The sequence below is a fragment of the Periplaneta americana genome, chromosome 10 (assembly GCF_040183065.1).
Source record: "Periplaneta americana isolate PAMFEO1 chromosome 10, P.americana_PAMFEO1_priV1, whole genome shotgun sequence".
NCBI classification, from domain to species: domain Eukaryota; kingdom Metazoa; phylum Arthropoda; class Insecta; order Blattodea; family Blattidae; genus Periplaneta; species Periplaneta americana.
The window spans coordinates 176,809,423-176,830,515 of record NC_091126.1 but is presented as its reverse complement, the minus strand read 5'-3'; the positions used below and the strand labels follow the sequence as shown (position 1 = coordinate 176,830,515).

General features: G+C 36.8%; 1 protein-coding gene across 4 annotated transcripts in view; it reads left to right on the top strand.

The window, feature by feature from the left end:
* Nucleotides 1-3,042: 3,042 nt before the first annotated feature.
* Nucleotides 3,043-21,093, top strand: part of LOC138708193 (transforming growth factor-beta receptor-associated protein 1-like) — a 32,510-nt gene continuing 14,459 nt past the window's right edge. The window contains exons 1-6 of one of the 4 annotated variants that reach the window (XM_069838479.1): nt 3,043-3,543; nt 5,113-5,165; nt 11,328-11,421; nt 13,250-13,435; nt 19,877-20,113; nt 20,331-20,491. In XM_069838479.1, coding sequence (XP_069694580.1) covers nt 3,472-3,543; nt 5,113-5,165; nt 11,328-11,421; nt 13,250-13,435; nt 19,877-20,113; nt 20,331-20,491 — 803 coding nt within the window. In that variant the 5' untranslated portion in view covers nt 3,043-3,471. The remainder of the gene's footprint in view (nt 3,544-5,112; nt 5,166-11,327; nt 11,422-13,249; nt 13,436-19,876; nt 20,114-20,330; nt 20,492-21,093) is intronic. The other 3 variants (XM_069838480.1, XM_069838482.1, XM_069838481.1) reach the window with 3 other exon arrangements.

Below are 21,093 nucleotides of genomic sequence, written 5' to 3'. Positions count from 1 at the left end.
TGGAACACAATGAAACACAGATTTCTTTCTGATAAAAAGTTGCACCCACATGCAATAATGGGGTAAGTAGTTACGAAATACGAACTTACCTCATTATTGCACATGGGTGCTCAATTATGTTCTTTCATGTCCTTCCAGTAAAAATACTAAGAACAATACGGCCTACCCGAGAGTTTTGCAGAATTTTGGATGCCAGTGTCGAAATACAATTTTAATATTTTGTTATTAGACTTTAACTGGTTTGAAACGAAATTGTAGTGGTTTTATCTGTATTTAGTTTAAGTCCATTACTATTATAGTGAACCATTTATTTAATCGTTTGTCTTCGAAACAGGCCTACTTTTTATAAGCTACAGCTCATAGTTTTCTTCTATAAGCAGTAAGGACGCAAGGAGCAGAAATAAAGGATGTCAGTGTCCAAAAACAATTTCAATATTTCACTGCCATTAGCTTGGGTTTAAAACGGAATTGTAGTAGTTTTATTCGTATTTAATTTAAGCCCGTTACTAGTGACCCATTTATTTGGTTTATTGTTTGCCTGAGAAATAGGCCTACTTCTTATAAGCTATAGCTGATCGTCTTCATGGTGTTGTTCACTATATATTTATCTTCGAAGTGTCGTGAAGACAAAACGCTATGCTCGGAGGGACACAATTTGTCTACTTAACATCATAAAATTTACCTGAAATATGAGTTATCAATTGTCTTTTTCCTTTTGATATTGCAGTTATATCACAGTCTACTATATACAGTCACGAAGCTTGGGGTGATTTTTTGCATTTCTCGCGGTAGTTGCTAGCCGCTTGGAGCGCTGTGAGTACTAGACTGGGTCACTGCCATCGTGATCTAATACAGGCTGTTATGCAGACTATATGACTCGCTTAACCCAATCACGAAGGGCGGCGTTTCAACCATATAAATTAATTGGAATGCATAAAAAGTAACATATATTTCTCTAACATGTAGTGTAATTGCATCAATAAAATTTTAAACAATGATTAGGAGACACTTCAGACATAATTCCTTGCGAGTTAAGGTGTAATATTATTTTTGTTGTGAAAATTACGTTGTTCGTATGTGTAATACCTGCCTTTATTACGATTAAATATTGCGAAATTCTTGTACATTCATTTATGCACGATTCAATAATTTTCAGTTGCACCGCACGAATATTTAGATATGTTGAAAATGTTTACTGTCCAAGTTGCCCCTTTCTGTCTAATTTTAGTGGTCTCCAATGTCCTGCTGCTACATATGTATGTTATGTCATATGGAAATTATAGTTTATGTTTACTATATTTAACTTATATTCCTATATTCGCAATTATACATTATAATTAAACATAATGTCATGTATGACACCCGTCACATTCTATTTGTCTGTATTTTAATACTACAATTGAGTACTGAATTATTGTATTTATCTTAAGAGACGAAGTAACACAATCGTATGTACACTAATTTCATAGAAGTAGTATGGTAAATTTTATGTCTACAATTAAGGAAGGTAGACGTGCTAAATTAAAATCACAATATAAATTCGTTTTTATTGAACCTCAAAATAGCTTCCATTCTAAACTTAAAATGTTGATGCGAACATTATGTTAACACGTAAAATTCTCTTCACATTAAAATAACACAATTTTGTATTTATTTCTGCAACATATTATGCAACAAGAAATAAACGGAACTTATGGACACATTACACTAAATAAAGCTTAGCAATGATACGCAATAATGTTATAATGTAATATTTCACTGAGCTTCATACACTGAAATAGAAAATCCGAACATACATTACGGCCTGGTCTAGATCGAAAAGGCATTGACTGTGCCGTATTTCGCTTTGTTGTGAAAAGTTGTGTAAACTATGAAATGTTCGTTATCGGTTGTAATAACTACAAATTGCTAAATTACAATAATTTGAATAATAGTATGGGGCAAGGAGACGTTTGTGGTACTATAAAATATTGCATGAAAAAGCGGTCAGAGTTATCCTTCTTCCGAAAGATCCAAGAAGGTGAGTTTATAAAATATAATATATACTTTATGAAAATAATATATAAACCTTATGTATTTCATATTTCAGTAGTGGAAGGAAGATGTTAATTTTTTCAAAAGAATACTATATCGAAAGTACAATACATTTTATCGTCTGCTGGGGAAAAGATCTGTGATGAGGCGATAGTAGCGATCCTGGTGGTTAGCAGCTATCTATGGATGCAATTTCAACTGTCTATGTTTACATATTTAGTATTGATTTCGTGACTGTATATACTAGACTGTGGTTATATACCGCACACACAAGAGGCGTATTTTTTGTTTCTTTTTTTTCGTAGCTCTTATCTCCGTATACCCGTGCGTTTTTTTTAAGCAAGACGTAAAGCGCTGCAGAAAGACCGTTCTTTTATTACATTTGCTTCACCGTCGCTGCAGCAGCGCTGTAGCAAGCGTGCAGCAAATCAAAACTTCGCTTTACGAGTTTGCTGCACGATCCATCATGGCGGAATGTGTGTTTTGGTCTTTTGCAACGTTTATTATTGTCAAAATCGTCTAGTAATAATAATCCAATGTCATTATCATAGAAGTCGAAATTATTTAACATGTTTGGTTCTTTTAGGGTTAAATTTATTACGGCAGAAACAGAAGCCAATATTAATTGTCCACCATTTTGCAGTCATTTGACCTACTTACGTTTTTTTTCGACCCTCATTTTGCTGCAGCAAAGGCATGAAGCGCTTTAAAAAAAACGCACGGTACACACCGTTGTAAGCAGACGAATTTTTACAACGATAGGCGCTTATATCATATCTGCCATTTTTCGCGGTGGCACTGATGTACAAGACAACTTGGCCACTCTATAATCCCTTTCTAGTTTGTTTACAATTGGTTACAGACGGGTCATGTGTTGGGACGTGTTCAAGAATAGTATCCAGTGTTGTAATCAAGGCATTGCCCATCCGTTGACCAAAGAACTTTTGTAGTTTATACCACAGTCTAGTATATACAATCATGAAGTTTGAGTTGTGAGGGTGGTAGGAACAATAGACTGTGCCGGTACTATTTCGCATTGTCTGTAATGAGGCGATAGTAGCGATCCTAGTGATTAGTAACTATCTGTGGATGCATATTTACTACGTATTGAGCTTCGTGACTGTTTATGTTAGATTATGTTGTTACTGTCATTCAAGTTTTGCGAGGTGTAGGTTTACTGTTGAACTTCGAATGGCGAATCTGAATTACAAATTGATGAAGTATTTAGTGAAGTGTTTATGCCCTCCTAATGCTGTATAGTTAATTTTTGGGCATATAACTACAAGAATATAAAAAACGGTAGTATATTAAGTTTCCTAGTGAAATTTACACCTGCTGTGAAACTCATGTGAAAAATTCAAGATTACGTAGCCGTGGAATTGCCACGGTTACAATATAGGTTATATTCCATTAACTGTTCACGAGAATTAGTTAAGCATGAGCGTGAAGGCCTTCGAATTTGTACCAGTAATTGAATCCCTTCAGTTGGGGGGAAAAGCACAAACTAAGGTAACAATAATGAGATACGTATTTTAAATATTTTGGAATAGATACTTGTACAGTGAGGTTAGAAATAATGTGTGAGTTGAAAGTGCGACATTGCTTGGTAATTATGCCAGGATCTCTGAAATCATTGTCGTGCTCTTTTATAAACTTCAGAACACTGTTACCTTCTTTCCCCTCTCTTCACCCAAAATTCCAACCCTGTGCACACAAAATGAATTATTGGTACTGAAAAGTGCCTTTTCATAAGCGTGTTGTGCATTCGACAAACACAGACGGATATGTTATTTTTAATATTTTAAGATGAATGGTTGATACTGAGGTAACTGTATACCTAAATTTTTCCCTAAATATGAAAAAAAGTTACTCTTGCCTATGCTTTGATAGTATCTAGTTGTATGAGATCTTATGAATGCCTAATTTCCCAGTATTTACAATGTGCATTGCATTGGGAAATACGTTGCTTGCGCGTTTTCAAATGAACATGGAGATATTGTGCAGGCACAATGTGATGTAACCAGACAATATTGTGAATAATGATGTATATAAATTCTGAAGTTAGTGTTTGCACTAAAACTTCACACTCGGAATTTAATTATTGAGTGTGTGATTTTGAGTGTTTATATTATCACAATAGATTTATGCTGTTCATGTGGTAGGTGCAAGAATAATAAAATTCGGTACATAGGCCTAGTAAATAATTCTGATCAGTATTCGGGCTACTTGAAGATTATTTTTTGGGTCGAGTTCCTGAATATTAGCTTATATCTGAGCTATTAAATGATCAGTGAGTAATATATGGTCGCAATCATAACCTAGCCAGTGACAGACTTTTCACCAAAGATACCAGGCTTTGCTCTTCAAGACATCTTCTGTGGCGGGAAAAGCAGCTTTAATGACGTGCATCTCGCGACAGGATCACATTGGCTGTCTGCGCATGCGCGGATTTGGTTAATAAAAACTTAAACTAACCAAATCTATCCTTCGTATATGCAAGATATGTAACCGGAGCACGAAGGAAACTTCTTGATTTGATCTGGAATGTACATTCGAAAAGAAATTTAGGTAAGGATCACGTTGGCACTGCGTGAAAGTTCCGCGCATGCGCCACAGTCAAACTGTTCCTGTCGCGAGCCCCTCCTCTTTGAATTGTAGGTCTTTCCTGTTTTCTCTGTTCCATCATTAACAAAATTTGAATAGCCACACTAATTTGTTAGGGCCACTATGTAAATAACATGTCTTGAATACTGGAGCTAGGCTTTAGTATTAGTCGGTGGGTTAGGCTAGATTAAATTAGATTGGATGGGGGTTGAGTGAGGCGAAGTGAAGTTAAATGATCAGGGTCCAACCATGTATGTAATATGTTCTTCAAAATTGTCCGATTAACTTTATGTTTACTATACAACTGTGATTTTATTACTAGTGGAACATGAAGTTTCCCTGTGTATTTGAAAATGTCATTTCAGCCTACCGACTATTACTGAAATTGTTTCGCTCTTATATTAATCTAGTAGTGACATTTATAGTTTTGTATTTGATACCACCAGATTTTTAACACATGTTTATTACTTGCAGATTGAATGTATAGAATGCTGCGGTAAAGAGCTGTATATTGGAACAAATGATAGGTACGACATAATTAAGTAGCTGTCACTTATACTTGTTGATAATAATGATTGTCATGTCTCATTTCATTTATTGTATTCCATAGATCTTGCATTAGCATTGAAACTTTAAGATATGGAACAAGCCAACAGTTAGAATCTGTTTTGTTATGGGATATCTGTAGAGTCAAGAGCATCTGGGAAGGTGGTAATTTGCTATAATATGCGTCATAGCATTTCTGGCATATGTCACAAACTGGTACAGTTGAACCAATCGTAGTCACCAAAAGTGCTTCCCGAGTTCATTTGTTCAAGTGTGAGGTATTGAATACATTGATACCGTAAGTAAAACTAATATGTACTGTGTAAGATCAATAAATGTGAGAGACTGTTAAACGACAAGTACTGCAAAGGCAGGTGCGGGAAATGGTGTTTAAGGTGTATAATTATTTTAAAAATGTTGATGAGCAAAACGTTGCCACCCATCATGGTGCTGACTGCAACATTGCCAACGCGCAAGAAATGGCTGCAGAAGCACATGGGTTTGTGAACAGTGCAAAAAATTGTTAGTGAAGGAAACGGAGTTTGGTGTCATGCTTACAGTAATCAGCGGCTAAATGTGCATATACAAGGCACAACTTTTGTTTCAACTTTACGCATTCAAGCATTGCATGCCCTTTTCCACAAAAAATGAGAGTGCACTATGTAAGAATGTAAAAAGGGTTCAAACCGAAACTTGCAATAGGTACTGGTTTGGGTAAAGGGATCTTTGTGTAGAAGAGTTTCAAATGTAACAGAAATTTGTTTTCAGGATGTGGGGTTTTCATTTGAAAAGCAGGAAATTTCAAAGTTTGTCTGAAGAATGTTCACAATATCACGTTAATATATTCATATACATGCGGATGACAAAAAAAGACATAAAGAAATAAATAATAAGAACGTGGTGACAATGTGCAGAACATGGTGGCAATGTGTATGTCTGCATTAAGAAATTATTCAATTGAAATAGAGTCGTAGACCATAAGTTCTTGATCCCAGGTATACACATATATAGAATGTGATACTGACCATGCTTTAATTGAGAGGAAAAAAGAAACTACGTTCTAGTTTATCATCTACATCATTAGATTCATCTTGCTTGCTCTTAAGAAAAAAACTCATCCATACAAAGTATACCTGATGACTCAGGCACACTTCTTGGAGTAGGCTATTCTGATTTGCGAATGAAGAAAACAATGCTGATAGAGAACAGAGTTAAATGGCTGAGACATATGAAGGGGTTAACTGTACTAGTCTACAAAAAGACCATGCATGCCTCTGCAGAATTAAAAAAAAAAATTCTTTGTGGACAAGGGCGAAGATCATAATCGTCGATTACCTCATTGGTCTTGCAATTGACCAGTTTTGATTCTAGTGCAGGAAAACAAGACCTTCTTGCCTTGCTTTGTCACATTCGTCGCCTATTTAACATTTAACAGGGACTTCTAACATAACTCTGGATATTTTTCCAAAAACTATTGAAATTAGTTGATAAGGATGAAAATGAATTTTCATTTTCAAACTTTTAGTGAGGTCTTATGCTTTCTTCCGGTTTCTTATTTCTTGGTATCTTGTTGGGGGAGTATGTGGTTAGACACAACATTGCGAATTGCAAACACATTTCCACCTCTGCCCACCTAGACGCAAAGGAAAAAAACTGGAAGAAAACACAAAATATCACTAGAAGCTTTGAAAATAGCATAAAGTCCTACCAAAACTAATCAGTAGGTAAAATACCATAATAGTTTCATTATTTAATACAGTGAAGTTATGAATTTTTTTTTTATTCAACAAGCTTAACATTATTATTAGGATTGGTATGTTTTAGTTTTATCTCTGTCACTCAGACTGCCTTGTATAGTGAGAAGTCCATTTTGTGTTATTTTTAAAATAAATGAATTAGATGTCATCAGTACATGTCACAATATGGTTATTTCATTCTCCTACACCTATAGTATTTCATCAGAAATAATTATTTAAAGGTGCAAATGGTTATAAGTAATCAGTTTTATTGGGTGGGGAAAGGGTTAAGTCGGTACTTTTTATAGGATTTCACTTAAAAATACAAGCAATCTCAAATTACTTCTCATGTTTTGTGTATAAAAACAAAATCCTATTATTTAGTGTGTTTTAATTTTTGTAAAAAAAATATTCTCTGATTTGCAGCAAGGGTTCCAAGTCTGATTTTCATTTATCTCAAAACTTATTTTTACGACTTAAACCCCTTTACTCAAACACCATCGAATTATTCTTCCCATTACCATTTCATTAATCTAATAATTGATAATTTAAATTATTTTGTCAACATTTCATAGAGTTTTCTTAGTGTACTAATATTCTTCATGTCTTAAGATTACGCCATAATTAATTATGAATACTTGTGTTAGTTAACTATACTAGTTTAAAATAATTGGAAAGGTATTTACTAGTAAATTTTTTGGGACTGGGGCCTCATCCTATAGAAAAAGAATTTACCAAGTCATGGTCTCTTAAAGTTGGTGGTGGTGGTTCGAACATATGTCGTATATGAGCAATCTTCATCTGAGTTTGTGATGGTAGTGGTGGTGGTGGTGGTGGTGGTGGTGGTGGTGGTGGCGGTGGCGGTGGCGGTGGTGGTACGAACATATGTCGTATATGAGCAGTCTTCTTCATCTGAGTTTGTGGTGGTGGTGGTGGTTAGAACATATGTCGTATATGAGCAGTCTTCTTCATCTGAGTTTGTGGTGGTGGTGGTGGTTCGAACATATGTCGTATATGAGCAGTCTTCTTCATCTGAGTTTGTGGTGGTGGTGGTGGTGGTTAGAACATATGTCGTATATGAGCAGTCTTCTTCATCTGAGTTTGTGGTGGTGGTGGTGGTTCGAACATATGTCGTATATGAGCAGTCTTCTTCATCTGAGTTTGTGGTGGTGGTGGTGGTTAGAACATATGTCGTATATGAGCAGTCTTCTTCATCTGAGTTTGTGGTGGTGGTGGTGGTGGTTCGAACATATGTCGTATATGTGCAATCTTCATCTGAGTTTGTGGTGGTTAGAACATATGTCGTATATGAGCGGTCTTCTTCATCTGAGTTTGTGGTGGTGGTTCGAACATATGTCGTATATGAGCAGTCTTCTTCATCTGAGTTTGTGGTGGTGGTGGTGGTTCGAACATATGTCGTATATGAGCAGTCTTCTTCAACTGACTTTGTGGTGGTGGTGGTGGTTCGAACATATGTCGTATATGAGCAGTCTTCTTCATCTGACTTTGTGGTGGTGGTGGTGGTGGTTCGAACATATGTCGTATATGAGCAGTCTTCTTCATCTGAGTTTGTGGTGGTGGTGGTGGTTCGAACATATGTCGTATATGAGCAGTCCTCTTCATCTGAGTTTGTGGTGGTGGTGGTGGTGGTTCGAACATATGTCGTATATGAGCAGTCTTCTTCATCTGAGTTTGTGGTGGTGGTGGTGGTTCGAACATATGTCGTATATGAGCAGTCTTCTTCATCTGAGTTTGTGGTGGTGGTGGTGGTTCGAACATATGTCGTATATGAGCAGTCTTCTTCATCTGAGTTTGTGGTGGTGGTGGTGGTTCGAACATATGTCGTATATGAGCAGTCTTCTTCAACTGACTTTGTGGTGGTGGTGGTGGTTCGAACATATGTCGTATATGAGCAGTCCTCTTCATCTGAGTTTGTGGTGGTGGTGGTGGTGGTTCGAACATATGTCGTATATGAGCAGTCTTCTTCATCTGAGTTTGTGGTGGTGGTGGTGGTTCGAACATATGTCGTATATGAGCAGTCTTCTTCATCTGAGTTTGTGGTGGTGGTGGTTCGAACATATGTCGTATATGAGCAGTCTTCTTCATCTGACTTTGTGGCGGTGGTGGTGGTTCGAACATATGTCGTATATGAGCAGTCTTCTTCATCTGACTTTGTGGTGGTGGTGGTGGTGGTGGTGGTGGTTCGAACATATGTCGTATATGAGCAATCTTCATCTGAGTTTGTGGTGATGGTGGTGGTGGTGGTGGTTCGAACATATGTCGTATATGAGCAGTCTTCTTCATCTGACTTTGTGGTGGTGGTGGTGGTGGTGGTTCAAACATATGTCGTATATGAGCAGTCTTCTTCATCTGACTTTGTGGTGGTGGTGGTGGTGGTTCGAACATATGTCGTATATGAGCAGTCTTCTTCATCTGACTTTGTGGTGGTGGTGGTGGTTCGAACATATGTCGTATATGAGCAGTCTTCTTCATCTGAGTTTGTGGTGGTGGTGGTGGATCGAACATATGTCGTATATGAGCAGTCTTCTTCATCTGAGTTTGTGGTGGTGGTGGTGGTGGTTCGAACATATGTCGTATATGAGCAGTCTTCTTCATCTGACTTTGTGGTGGTGGTGGTGGTGGTGGTGGTGGTTCGAACATATGTCGTATATGAGCAATCTTCATCTGAGTTTGTGGTGATGGTGGTGGTGGTGGTTCGAACATATGTCGTATATGAGCAGTCTTCTTCATCTGACTTTGTGGTGGTGGTGGTGGTGGTGGTTCAAACATATGTCGTATATGAGCAGTCTTCTTCATCTGACTTTGTGGTGGTGGTGGTGGTGGTTCGAACATATGTCGTATATGAGCAGTCTTCTTCATCTGACTTTGTGGTGGTGGTGGTGGTGGTGGTTCGAACATATGTCGTATATGAGCAGTCTTCTTCATCTGACTTTGTGGTGGTGGTGGTGGTTCGAACATATGTCGTATATGAGCAGTCTTCTTCATCTGACTTTGTGGTGGTGGTGGTGGTTCGAACATATGTCGTCTATGAGCAGTCTTCTTCATCTGAGTTTGTGGTGGTGGTGGTGGTTCGAACATATGTCGTATATGAGCAGTCTTCTTCATCTGAGTTTGTGGTGTGGTGGTGGTTCGAACATATGTCGTATATGAGCAGTCTTCTTCATCTGAGTTTGTGGTGGTGGTGGTGGTGGTGGTGGTTCGAACATATGTCGTATATGAGCAGTCTTCTTCATCTGACTTTGTGGTGGTGGTGGTGGTTCGAACATATGTCGTATATGAGCAATCTTCATCTGAGTTTGTGGTGATGGTGGTGGTTCGAACATATGTCGTATATGAGCAGTCTTCTTCATCTGACTTTGTGGTGGTGGTGGTGGTTGGAACATATGTCGTATATGAGCAATCTTCATCTGAGTTTGTGGTGATGGTGGTGGTTCGAACATATGTCGTATATGAGCAGTCTTCTTCATCTGACTTTGTGGTGGTGGTGGTGGTTCGAACATATGTCGTATATGAGCAGTCTTCTTCATCTGACTTTGTGGTGGTGGTGGTGGTTCGAACATATGTCGTATATGAGCAGTCTTCTTCATCTGACTTTGTGGTGGTGGTGGTGGTTGGAACATATGTCGTATATGAGCAATCTTCATCTGAGTTTGTGGTGATGGTGGTGGTTCGAACATATGTCGTATATGAGCAGTCTTCTTCATCTGACTTTGTGGTGGTGGTGGTGGTTCGAACATATGTCGTATATGAGCAGTCTTCTTCATCTGACTTTGTGGTGGTGGTGGTGGTTCGAACATATGTCGTATATGAGCAGTCTTCTTCATCTGACTTTGTGGTGGTGGTGGTGGTTCGAACATATGTCGTATATGAGCAGTCTTCTTCATCTGACTTTGTGGTGGTGGTGGTTCGAACATATGTCGTATATGAGCAATCTTCATCTGAGTTTGTGGTGATGGTGGTGGTGGTGGTTCGAACATATGTCGTATATGAGCAGTCTTCTTCATCTGACTTTGTGGTGGTGGTGGTGGTTCGAACATATGTCGTATATGAGCAATCTTCATCTGAGTTTGTGGTGATGGTGGTGGTGGTGGTTCGAACATATGTCGTATATGAGCAATCTTTATCTGAGTTTGTGGTGGTGGTGGTGGGGGTGGTGGCGGTGGCGGTGGTGGTGGAGGTTCGAACATATGTCGTATATGAGCAGTCTTCCTCTGAGTTTTAATTTTAGTTATGGTAGATGGTCTGGTTTTATTTCTTTTCTGTTTCCACTTGAACCATTCAGAATGTTTCTTCTTTGTTGCAATGCAGAATAAGACACTTGATCAACAGTAATGCAGTATGGTTGGTATTTTGTGTGTTTCAAAAAAGTGATATTTTGCATTTCAGCTTTCTTGTGTCATACATTGTAGAAGAAAAACATGACGGAAATGGAAAGGTGATATACAAAAGCAATAAAGTACGGCATAAATTTTTGGAGTTGGTAAGTATGTAGTTTGTACTTACGTTACATATCTGTGCTTGCATTTTGGGGATACATGTCCCTTTTTTTGGGTTCTATTTTATATATGTTTGCAGGGGAAGGGGAGGGGGTCATTCCATGAAATGAAGAACAACAGCATTGAATTTTAAAATCATTTCAGTGACATAAGTTAAGTTGTGATGTTTAGACTTGAATATTGTGTGTTTTTTTTTTTTTTTTTTTTTAATAATTTGAGTTAAATACAGTACAACTTGCTCAAAGTGGAGTCACATGGGTCCAATTTTTTTTTTTTTTCCGTGTTATGAAAAACAAACAATATCTACATATTAAACCAATCTTAGAATATACAATGCAGTTATATGTCTTTTTACATACCTTGGAGTGACTGTAGTTCCACTGCAGTTGAAAAGTAAAGTATGTAGCCGGTTGATACAATGTACCCTACTACAGTATTCGCTTCTGGTATTTATTACACCATACATATTGTCGTACTGTATTATACACATTAATAGATCACTATTGATTTTCTGGTGATCAGTTCTTCCAAATATCTAACAAAGAAACTTGTTTAAATTTTTTTCATTGTTGTCTCTTTCTCAATAAAATCTTTGGCACTGTATAATAATTCCACACGCTTAGGATTATGTTAACAGCAAACTGAATAACATCACCAATACATTCGATAGCCTGTCCATGGGTGCATATTTCTGGCTGAAACCAGGTGGCCCGGGTTTGAATCCCGGTTGGGGCAAATTACCTGGTTGAGGTTTTTTCCGGGGTTTTCCCTCAACCCAATACGAGCAAATGCTGGGTAACTATCGGTGCTGGACCCTGTACTCATTTCATTCAGACGCTAAATAACCTGAGATGTTGATACATCATCGTAAAATAACCCTAAAAAATAAAAAAAATAAATAAATTCTGGCTGAATATGCTTAAGATGTAATACACTATTAGAGATTCCATTCAGAAAACATGGATCATGGAATGCAGTCAGCTGGTGAAAGTGAATGCATCCACTGCACACAGTATGCGTAGGGATTCGAAAGAACTCTTCAGCTGTCTTGTAAACATTTCCGGTCTTGTTGGGCCCCTCTTCTTCAACAAATCTGTTATCATGATCATCAGAGTGGGACAAGTTGTTTCTCGACAGCCATAAAAGTGCCCTTGTTAGAACTTATTATTCCCAGTAGAGACAGAGTTGTATAGTTCCAATTTGCTCATTCAGATATTGAATATATATCTAACATTGTGGTATTAAAATATTGATGATTCTTGGTGTTGTTGTTTATTGTACTGTAATGCATTATTTCATTACCTCACTCAAACATGCTTTGCAAACATTCATTGCACATGTCCATCCAACTTGTGAACTTAGTTCCTGTTATCTCTGCATGCTGCATCAGTGCAGTTACCGCAACTCAGATGTGATGCTGGTGGAGAAGGTTATTTGATGATATGCTGGCATGATGAAGCATTTTCTGTCGTAGTTCCATATGGATTATTTCATCCTCAAAGCCAGTAAAGCACGCTCCTGTAGTTTGACCAAACATCTCAGAAGCATTTTTATACAAACAAAATATGTAAAACTGACTAAAAATTCTAAATGAAACTCAAAATTTCAACTGAGATACAAAGTCATGTGCAGATATTGAAAACATTGTGTCTTTGAAGCATAGAATGAGAACAAGTGATACGGGATGAGGAGAAACAACTTTATAATCATCAATTGTGTGAAAAAGGAATTGCATTGCTGTTTAATGTAAAATTTAATGTAGGCCTGTTCAGTTTTTTTTGTACATGCACTAAATGTTTAATTTCTTTCCAGAGGAAACCTGTGAAATCCATAAAAGCTGCCTCTGCATTAAACAGAATACTGATTCTTATTGATTCAAGTTTATTAATCCTTAATATGCACGATTTGGATATTATTGGAGGTGGTCCTAAACTTCGAGGAATCAGTACATTTGGCGTAAATGAGAATCCCAACATCAACAATCCATTTTGCATCCAGGTATGAATGAGCATACGTGAAAAATGCAATTGTGTAATTTAAGAGTGTGATTCCAAAACTCGTTCAGTCCATTTGGCCATTTTTATGATTATATATACATGTATATTGCTTATGTTTGAGACCTCATTATATTTCAAGCTTGTTTCTTCCAAAACAACGCCAGTCATTGTCTAAAAATGTGTGTTATTGTGCATGTCACTTGAAAACTCGCTCAGTCTGTAGACCGGTGGATAAAAACTAGCCCAGTCCTTTCATAAGAAAGGACTTCACGTGACTTGGGATAACACTCTTCAATCGTAAAACTGTATTTGTATTATCAATAAAATTTTATACATAAATTATTTCAATCAAGTTTCCAATCTCTGTAAATCTCCCACGTGTGAATTATGTAAGAGCAGTCTGTTTCATTCATGTTATAAAAAGAAGGTTAAATTTGTTCACTAGTGTAATATGAATACTTTACATGAGGCAGACACCATTATTTTATTTATTTTGTAAACTGGTCAGTTGTCTTTCTGAATCACAAACAGATCTATAAATTATTTCTCAATCAAATATATTGCCAATGCAAAAGTTGACTTCATTTCGTTGTAAGTGGCATATGTCTTATGTTTTCATTCTTTTCGAAGTACAGAAGCACTGTTCTGCATCTCCAGTGTCACTGGAATGGCCAGTAACATCTGCAAGAGTTTGACACCATCTGATACATATTTTCCAATTATTTTCATAAATGCAGTTTAGCAAGATTAACATGTGTGATATGTTTTGTTATACAGCATATTCTTTTCTTGGTGTAATTCCTAAGGGATTAGTTTAAACACGTCAACAGCTGTTTGGATTCCACTTTCAGGGTTTTACTATGCTGGCTGCTGTATCCAAAGTTGGTGATTTCAAACTCGATGATAGGTGACAAATTTTAAAGGGAAATAAAATTCTTAAAATGGCATTGTCTGGGAGGGAAGTACTGTCTGAGCAAGTGGCTATGTTGCATCACTACGGTTTCCCCCACCAGTTTCTACTTCCCCTATGTAGAGGCTAGTGGCTGGGCTGTTACGCCAGTCTTATCTCTTTCCTGAAGATATTTGCTGTTCGGAATTGAACATGTACATATTATATAATTATTTAAAATAATTTAATGAAAGTAACTGCGTGTGATTTTTCCCCCTTAAGCAAGTAACTGCAAATGGTTTCTCCCGTTAAATAAGTAACTGACAATGGTTTTGACCTTAAAAACGATTCCAAAATACATCACACTTTTAGAATGTACGAACAAAATAAAAACTTTACAGGGAGTTATACCTGAAAGCCTGATTTGTATAATATATGTCACTGTTCGTTAATAGAAAACCACAATTTAAGTCACACAGAGTTAGTGTGCACTCAATGTATTACATGTTTCTCTTAGTCTGCCATAATTACTTTAATTGTTCGTTAATATTATGCAAACTTTCGTAACAACAAATCCAAATCAATATAACATATAATGCAACCAAACAGTTTCAAATACATAACTGCATACACACAATAATTAAAGATGAATCGTTTTTAAGGTCTAAAGATGAACTGAATGCTTTGACTGATATTATTATTAATAATAATAATAATAATAATAATAATAATGATGATGGTTTATTTTAACTGGCAGAGTTAAGGCCATTCAGCCTTCTCTTCCACTCAACCAGTATGATAAAAAATTACTACAGTGCTATGAATATAACATAATTAATACAATACAATACAATTCAAAGAAATACAATAGTACAAATACAAGACAATATAATACATAATTAATATAATACAATGACAATTCTTTTCGTCTTCACAACACCAATAAAATAATTATGTAATAATAATAATAATAATAATAGTAATGATACTCATATCTAAATTAAATTAAATTATTAAGCTCGATCACAAGTATAATTTCAATTTGACTGCGCCCGTAAGAAATTGTTTAGCCTTTTCTTGAAAGTGGTTATTGTCTGGCAGCCCCTAATCTTCTGAGGTAGAGAATTCCATTCACGGGGAATTGATACAGTAAAAGAGGATGAATAGTGGGATGTTCTATGGGCAGGAATTGCTAGGATTTGGCTCTCCTGTGACCTAGTGTTTAGATTGTGACTGGAGGATAAGTAGTTAAACTGGGAATGAAGATAATTTGGAGTAGAAGTGTGGAGAACTCGAAACAGAAGAGAGAGTGAATGAAGTGTTCTACGGTTACTAAGTTGCAGCCAGGATAAAGATTTGAACGAGGGTGTAATGTGGTCAAATTTGTGAGCATTACTGATGAATCTGACACACATATTGTGCACACGCTGCAGCTTGTTCGAAAGGTCAGTTGTCAAGTCTGTAAATATTACGTCGCAATAGTCAAACAGTGGTAGTACGAGGGTTTGCACTAAAGTCTGTTTTAATTCTGGCAGGAGGAAGTTTCTGAATGGGTTAAGAGAATGCATGGTATAGCACACTCTCTTGGATATTTCCTTTATTTGGCATTCCCAATTTAAATTTTCGTCCAAGAAAATGCCGAGAGTTCTGACGACGGAATGGTATGGAATAGTGGCATTATTTACTGTAATAATTGGGATATGTCTGTCGTTCATTGTGTTCAGTAGTCTCTTATGTCCAATTATTATAGCTTGTGACTTACTAGCATTTAACCTAAGTCTGAACTTTTTCGCCCATGAAGAAACTTGATTCAAGTCATGATTAATTTTGCCAATAGTTGCGTCAATTTCGTTTGGTCGTGAGTGTATGTAGAGTTGTAAGTCGTCTGCGTAAATGTGATACTTGCAGTAATGTAAGTTTGTAGTCACGTCATTAATATAAATGGAGAAAAGCAGTGGTCCAAGCACGGTGCCTTGAGGTACTCCTACTTTCGTGTATCGCTAGGGGGAAAACCGATTTTGTACTGAGACACATTGTTGACGATCACGAAGATAAGAGTCCATCCAATTAATGCAGTTGTCAGACAAGTATAACGTTGTTAGTCTTGCAAGTAGTAGGTCAAGATCAACTGAGTGATTCCTTCATAAATTAACAAAGACAGTAACGCAACACTGTGTTACAAAGCAAATTCCAGACTGACGAGGACGAAATATTTCACAGGCTCTAAAAATATGTATATGTATTCATTATCCATCTAAATTAAAACAGACGCTGGTACAGACACTCATTCTACCTCACTTCGATTATTGCGACGTTTTGTTCAGTGATCTCAGGATTGATTCCGCTCAGAAACTACAGCGTGTTCATAACGCGTGCGTCCACTTCATTTGTAATGTTCGATACTATGATCATATCTCACCTTCTTTCAAGAAGTTATCATGGCTTAGGTTACATGAGAGGAGAAATCTGCACTCACTTTCTCTCTTATATCGAATTATGCACTCTTCATCCCCCTATTATTTATTCGCTCGATTTCATACTCTCTCTCGCTATCATAATATTAATACTCGATCACAACGCGATAACACGCTAGAAATTCCACTTCACGCATCGTCTCTGTATTCCTCATCCTTCACTGTTGCTACCTCTCGTCACTGGAACTCTCTGCCGCCTGAAGTCAAGGGCTGCCGAACATTGAATTCTTTCAAATCAAAGTTAGAAAATTATCTTATGACGAGTTGCCAAACTAACTTACTATTATGACAAGTGTTGTATTGCATGTTTCCACGTTTTCACATTTTTTTTTTTATGTTCTAATGATATTCAACTTATTTTATATTTTTGTTTTCATATTTTCCGATAATGTTATATCTCTAATGTGATAAGTTGAGCTATATATAATCTTAATTTTCCTTATTGTGTGTACTTAGAAATATTGTATTCACTGTATACTTTGTACTGCACTATTTTATTACTAATATTACTATTATTATTATTATTATCATCATCATTATTACTATTCTTATTTTATTATTATTATTATTATTATTATTATTATTATTATTATTATTAATAATTGTCTTTTTTTGTATGCCTCATTTATTTTGACCTGCTGTTCACATATTATTATGCTTTTTTCTTTCTTTCTGTATGTTATATATTATGTCCGATTTCTTCTTATTTGTTGTTTATTTTTTATTATTATTATTATCTTATTCAATTTTGTGTGTAAAATTGTAGTGTAATTTGTAAATTTGTAGTGTTTTTGTAACGCAGTCTTTACTCCTGGTTGAGTGTTAGAGAAGGCCGTATGGCCTTAACTCTGCCAGGTTAAATAAATCATTATTATTATTATTATTATTATAAAGGGTAGTAAATAGCAGGTAGTCATGAAAGGGGGTAGCTGTCACGTGATTTCCCCTGCTTTCGACGACCTGCGACATAACAACTTGGACAGATAGTAGAACTGGAAAGGTCGTGTGGTAGATGTAGGGTGACACGTATAAAAGAATCCTGTCCCTGATGGAAGAAGGATGCCAGATTAAATTGATTGGCCATTTTTCACACATGCTGCACTTCGATGCTGAATAACCTGAGCAGTTGAAAGCATTATTTAATACAGTGTGAGCCAGCCAGGGCTAGACTCAAGGCGGATGTTTCATACGTAATGATGCTACCATATGTGGAGGATTCGTTCCACGCTTTTGTGGTTGGTATTATGTAATGATGTACTTACCCAATTCACAATTCATGTTCACAATGACGTCCTTGTGATATCCGGCAGGCTGCACATCTCTTGAAGACATGTCCAGCAATTCACCACAGTTCATTCTCCGAAATGGCACAAGTTTCGTGCTGGATATTTCGAGTTCAAGTGAATGTGGGTTATTCATGTGAACTTTACTTTCCAATGTGCCCTATAAATAAAAATCACAGGAATTTAAATCTGGCGATCAAGCTGGCCATAATCCACGACTTATCACCCAGTCATCGAACACTTCCTGAGTGGCAGTCATTGACACATGAGTAGTGTGAGCTGTGGCATTATCCTGCATGAAATAACTCTACAGCTTTTCATCCTCACTCAGCTCATTAAAAAAAGGACAGAGTATGAACTGTGTATATCTTTATGTGTTGACTGTTTCGTCTAAGAAAATGGGACCAATCAGTCTTCGTCCGCTCATTGCATACAATACCCCTATTTTTACGTCATGTAGCAGTTCGTGAATATGATGTGGATTTTTACTGTCCCAGTAACGACTGCTTTAGTGTTCATGTAATCACTGAGGTGGAACCATGCTTCGTCACTAAAAAAAATGAAGGTGGGGTCAAGTAGTCCATCATACACTGACTGCTGGAACCACATGCAAAACCTAAGTCTTCTCTAAAAATTGGGTTCCATTAACCCTTGAACTACACGAATTTTGTAAGGTTTTAATTTTAATTGTTTCGTACCTCTTATCACTGAAGACTGTGACACCCCTACCTGCTGAGCTACAGGGCAGGGTGATGTCGGAGGACTATCTCTTGTCAGTGGCAAATTTCATCTAACTTCTCCTCAGTGAGAACATGCTTCACAAATGTTCGTTTCTTATCCAGTACTGATCCAGTTATACGAAATTTCTTCACTAAATTGTAAATCATTGCTTTAGAAGGCTCTTACGAATCAGTGAATGACTGACGGAAGTTTGTTACAACTGTTTTCCAAGATTCTTATTTCGCAGAGTTGCTGTAAATAAACACTCGTTGTTCAAGGCTGTATTTCATAATGGACACACTACTACACTCTAAAACCAGTATTTTGTTCACCTGCAGAGATAGATGTGGGGGGAAATTTTTCTTGTTCTGTGTAAAAGTTTGAATCCCGGTTGGGGCAAGTTACCTGGTTGACCAATACGAGCAAATGCTGGGTAACTTTCTGTGCTGGACCCCGGACTCATTTCACCGGCATTATCACCTTCATTTCATTCAGACGCTAAATAACCTAGATGTTGATACAGTGTCGTAAAATAACCCAATAAATAAATAAATACACTCTAAATGTGTGGTATACAGCTGCACCCTCATTGTGTGAACGTGTTTATGTAACTAAACACAAAACACGCGAACTGCGATAGTGCCAGCCTCACCTATGCTATTAAACTTTAAGGGCCGTATTCATAGACATTTTTAGCGCGGGCTTCCGGTAGATGATCAGCATTTTTCATATTCATAAACCAGTGTTAGCGATAGGATATGATTTGAATTCTGTACAAGTAATCAGTGGATAGCCGGGCTAGTTTAGCACGCTAGTAGCGCGTGCTTCGAAATGTCTATGAATAGCACCCTAAAAGAGCATCTTGCTGAACTTAATTGTGTTTTACCTACGAATACATACCAAATTTAAAATATTGACGCCACTAATGCTGCGTAAATTTCTCGATAAAATGTTGACTTACGTTTTGCTGTGCGTCTTATAAATATTAATAACGCAGTTGGCATGCATCATGCTGTTTTTCCTGATTAATACTGGTGATTAAGTGTAATTAACACACCTGCCTTTTTATGCTACAGATTTGCGTGGGTCGGAAGAAACAGCTGCAAGTGTACAATGTGACAGAAGAAAAACTTATCCATGTGAAGGATATCGCAGTACCAGAGCCAACAGTGTGCATAGCAGTCGACGGTGCCCACATCTGTGCTGCATTGCTCACACAATATGCTGTATACAATTTTGACACCAACTTCACACAGCAACTTTTCACTTATGGCTGTGAGAATTTTCTTCCTGCCATTTGCAGGATTACAAAGGTTTGTTACCAGTGTAATTTCTGGGAAAACTTAATTTATATTTTGTACGAACATCATACCACTGTACTGACAGGCTGTTAAATGATACATGTGCATTGTAATTTGATTTAATTATAACTTCACAGTTCTTTGTTCTTAGTCTCTCTCACAGTTAATGAAGGTTAAGAATTTGTATCATCTTAGTTTAGTGTTTAAATTCTACCCAATGTGTTTTCAGGAAGAATTTTTAGTGAATGCACCTGAAGGTCTGGGAATGTTTGTCAATGCAGAGGGCATGTCTAACAGACCACCTATACAGTGGTCATATCCTCTTCGCGCTCTTGCATATTCACATCCGTACATACTTGGACTTAGTGATGAGGTCATCATGGTGTACAGGTACTTGTTTAATATCAGTACCTAAGTCACAGTGGTTTTTCTATTTTCAGCTGTGGAATTTTTATGATCTTAGGAGTAAGTAATAAAGAAGCTGCATGGAAGACTAAACTTGGTTATGAGTTCAAATTCCAACTGCCTAGGATGAAGATCCAATGTCATGTTGATCTTACATCCTATATCCGTACCTTACCATTTGTAAGGTGTAACGTTTTATGTTTTAAAGGAATAGAGGTTAAACTTTGTCCGGAAAGTTAATAAAGAACAGCGTTCAGAACCTTTCTTCAACTGTGAAATGTACATTTTAGGAGCCATTTTGGTGCAATTGTATGATAAAATCTTTTGTCAATATTGTTTACAGAAGTATAGTCATATGAAAACTTAGAAGCAGCAAATACAAGATTTTGTAAACATTTAGGTACGCACATGTTCACTGCATCTTCAGGAAAGAATAAAATACTTTGGGTTTGAAGTTCTTGTGCGCTTGTGAATAATAATAATAATAATAATAATAATAATAATAATAATAATGGAGTAGAGCGCCTAATGGACATTGATTGTTCATTGAATGGTAGAGACAGCTATTCCAGACAGAACCGTTATTT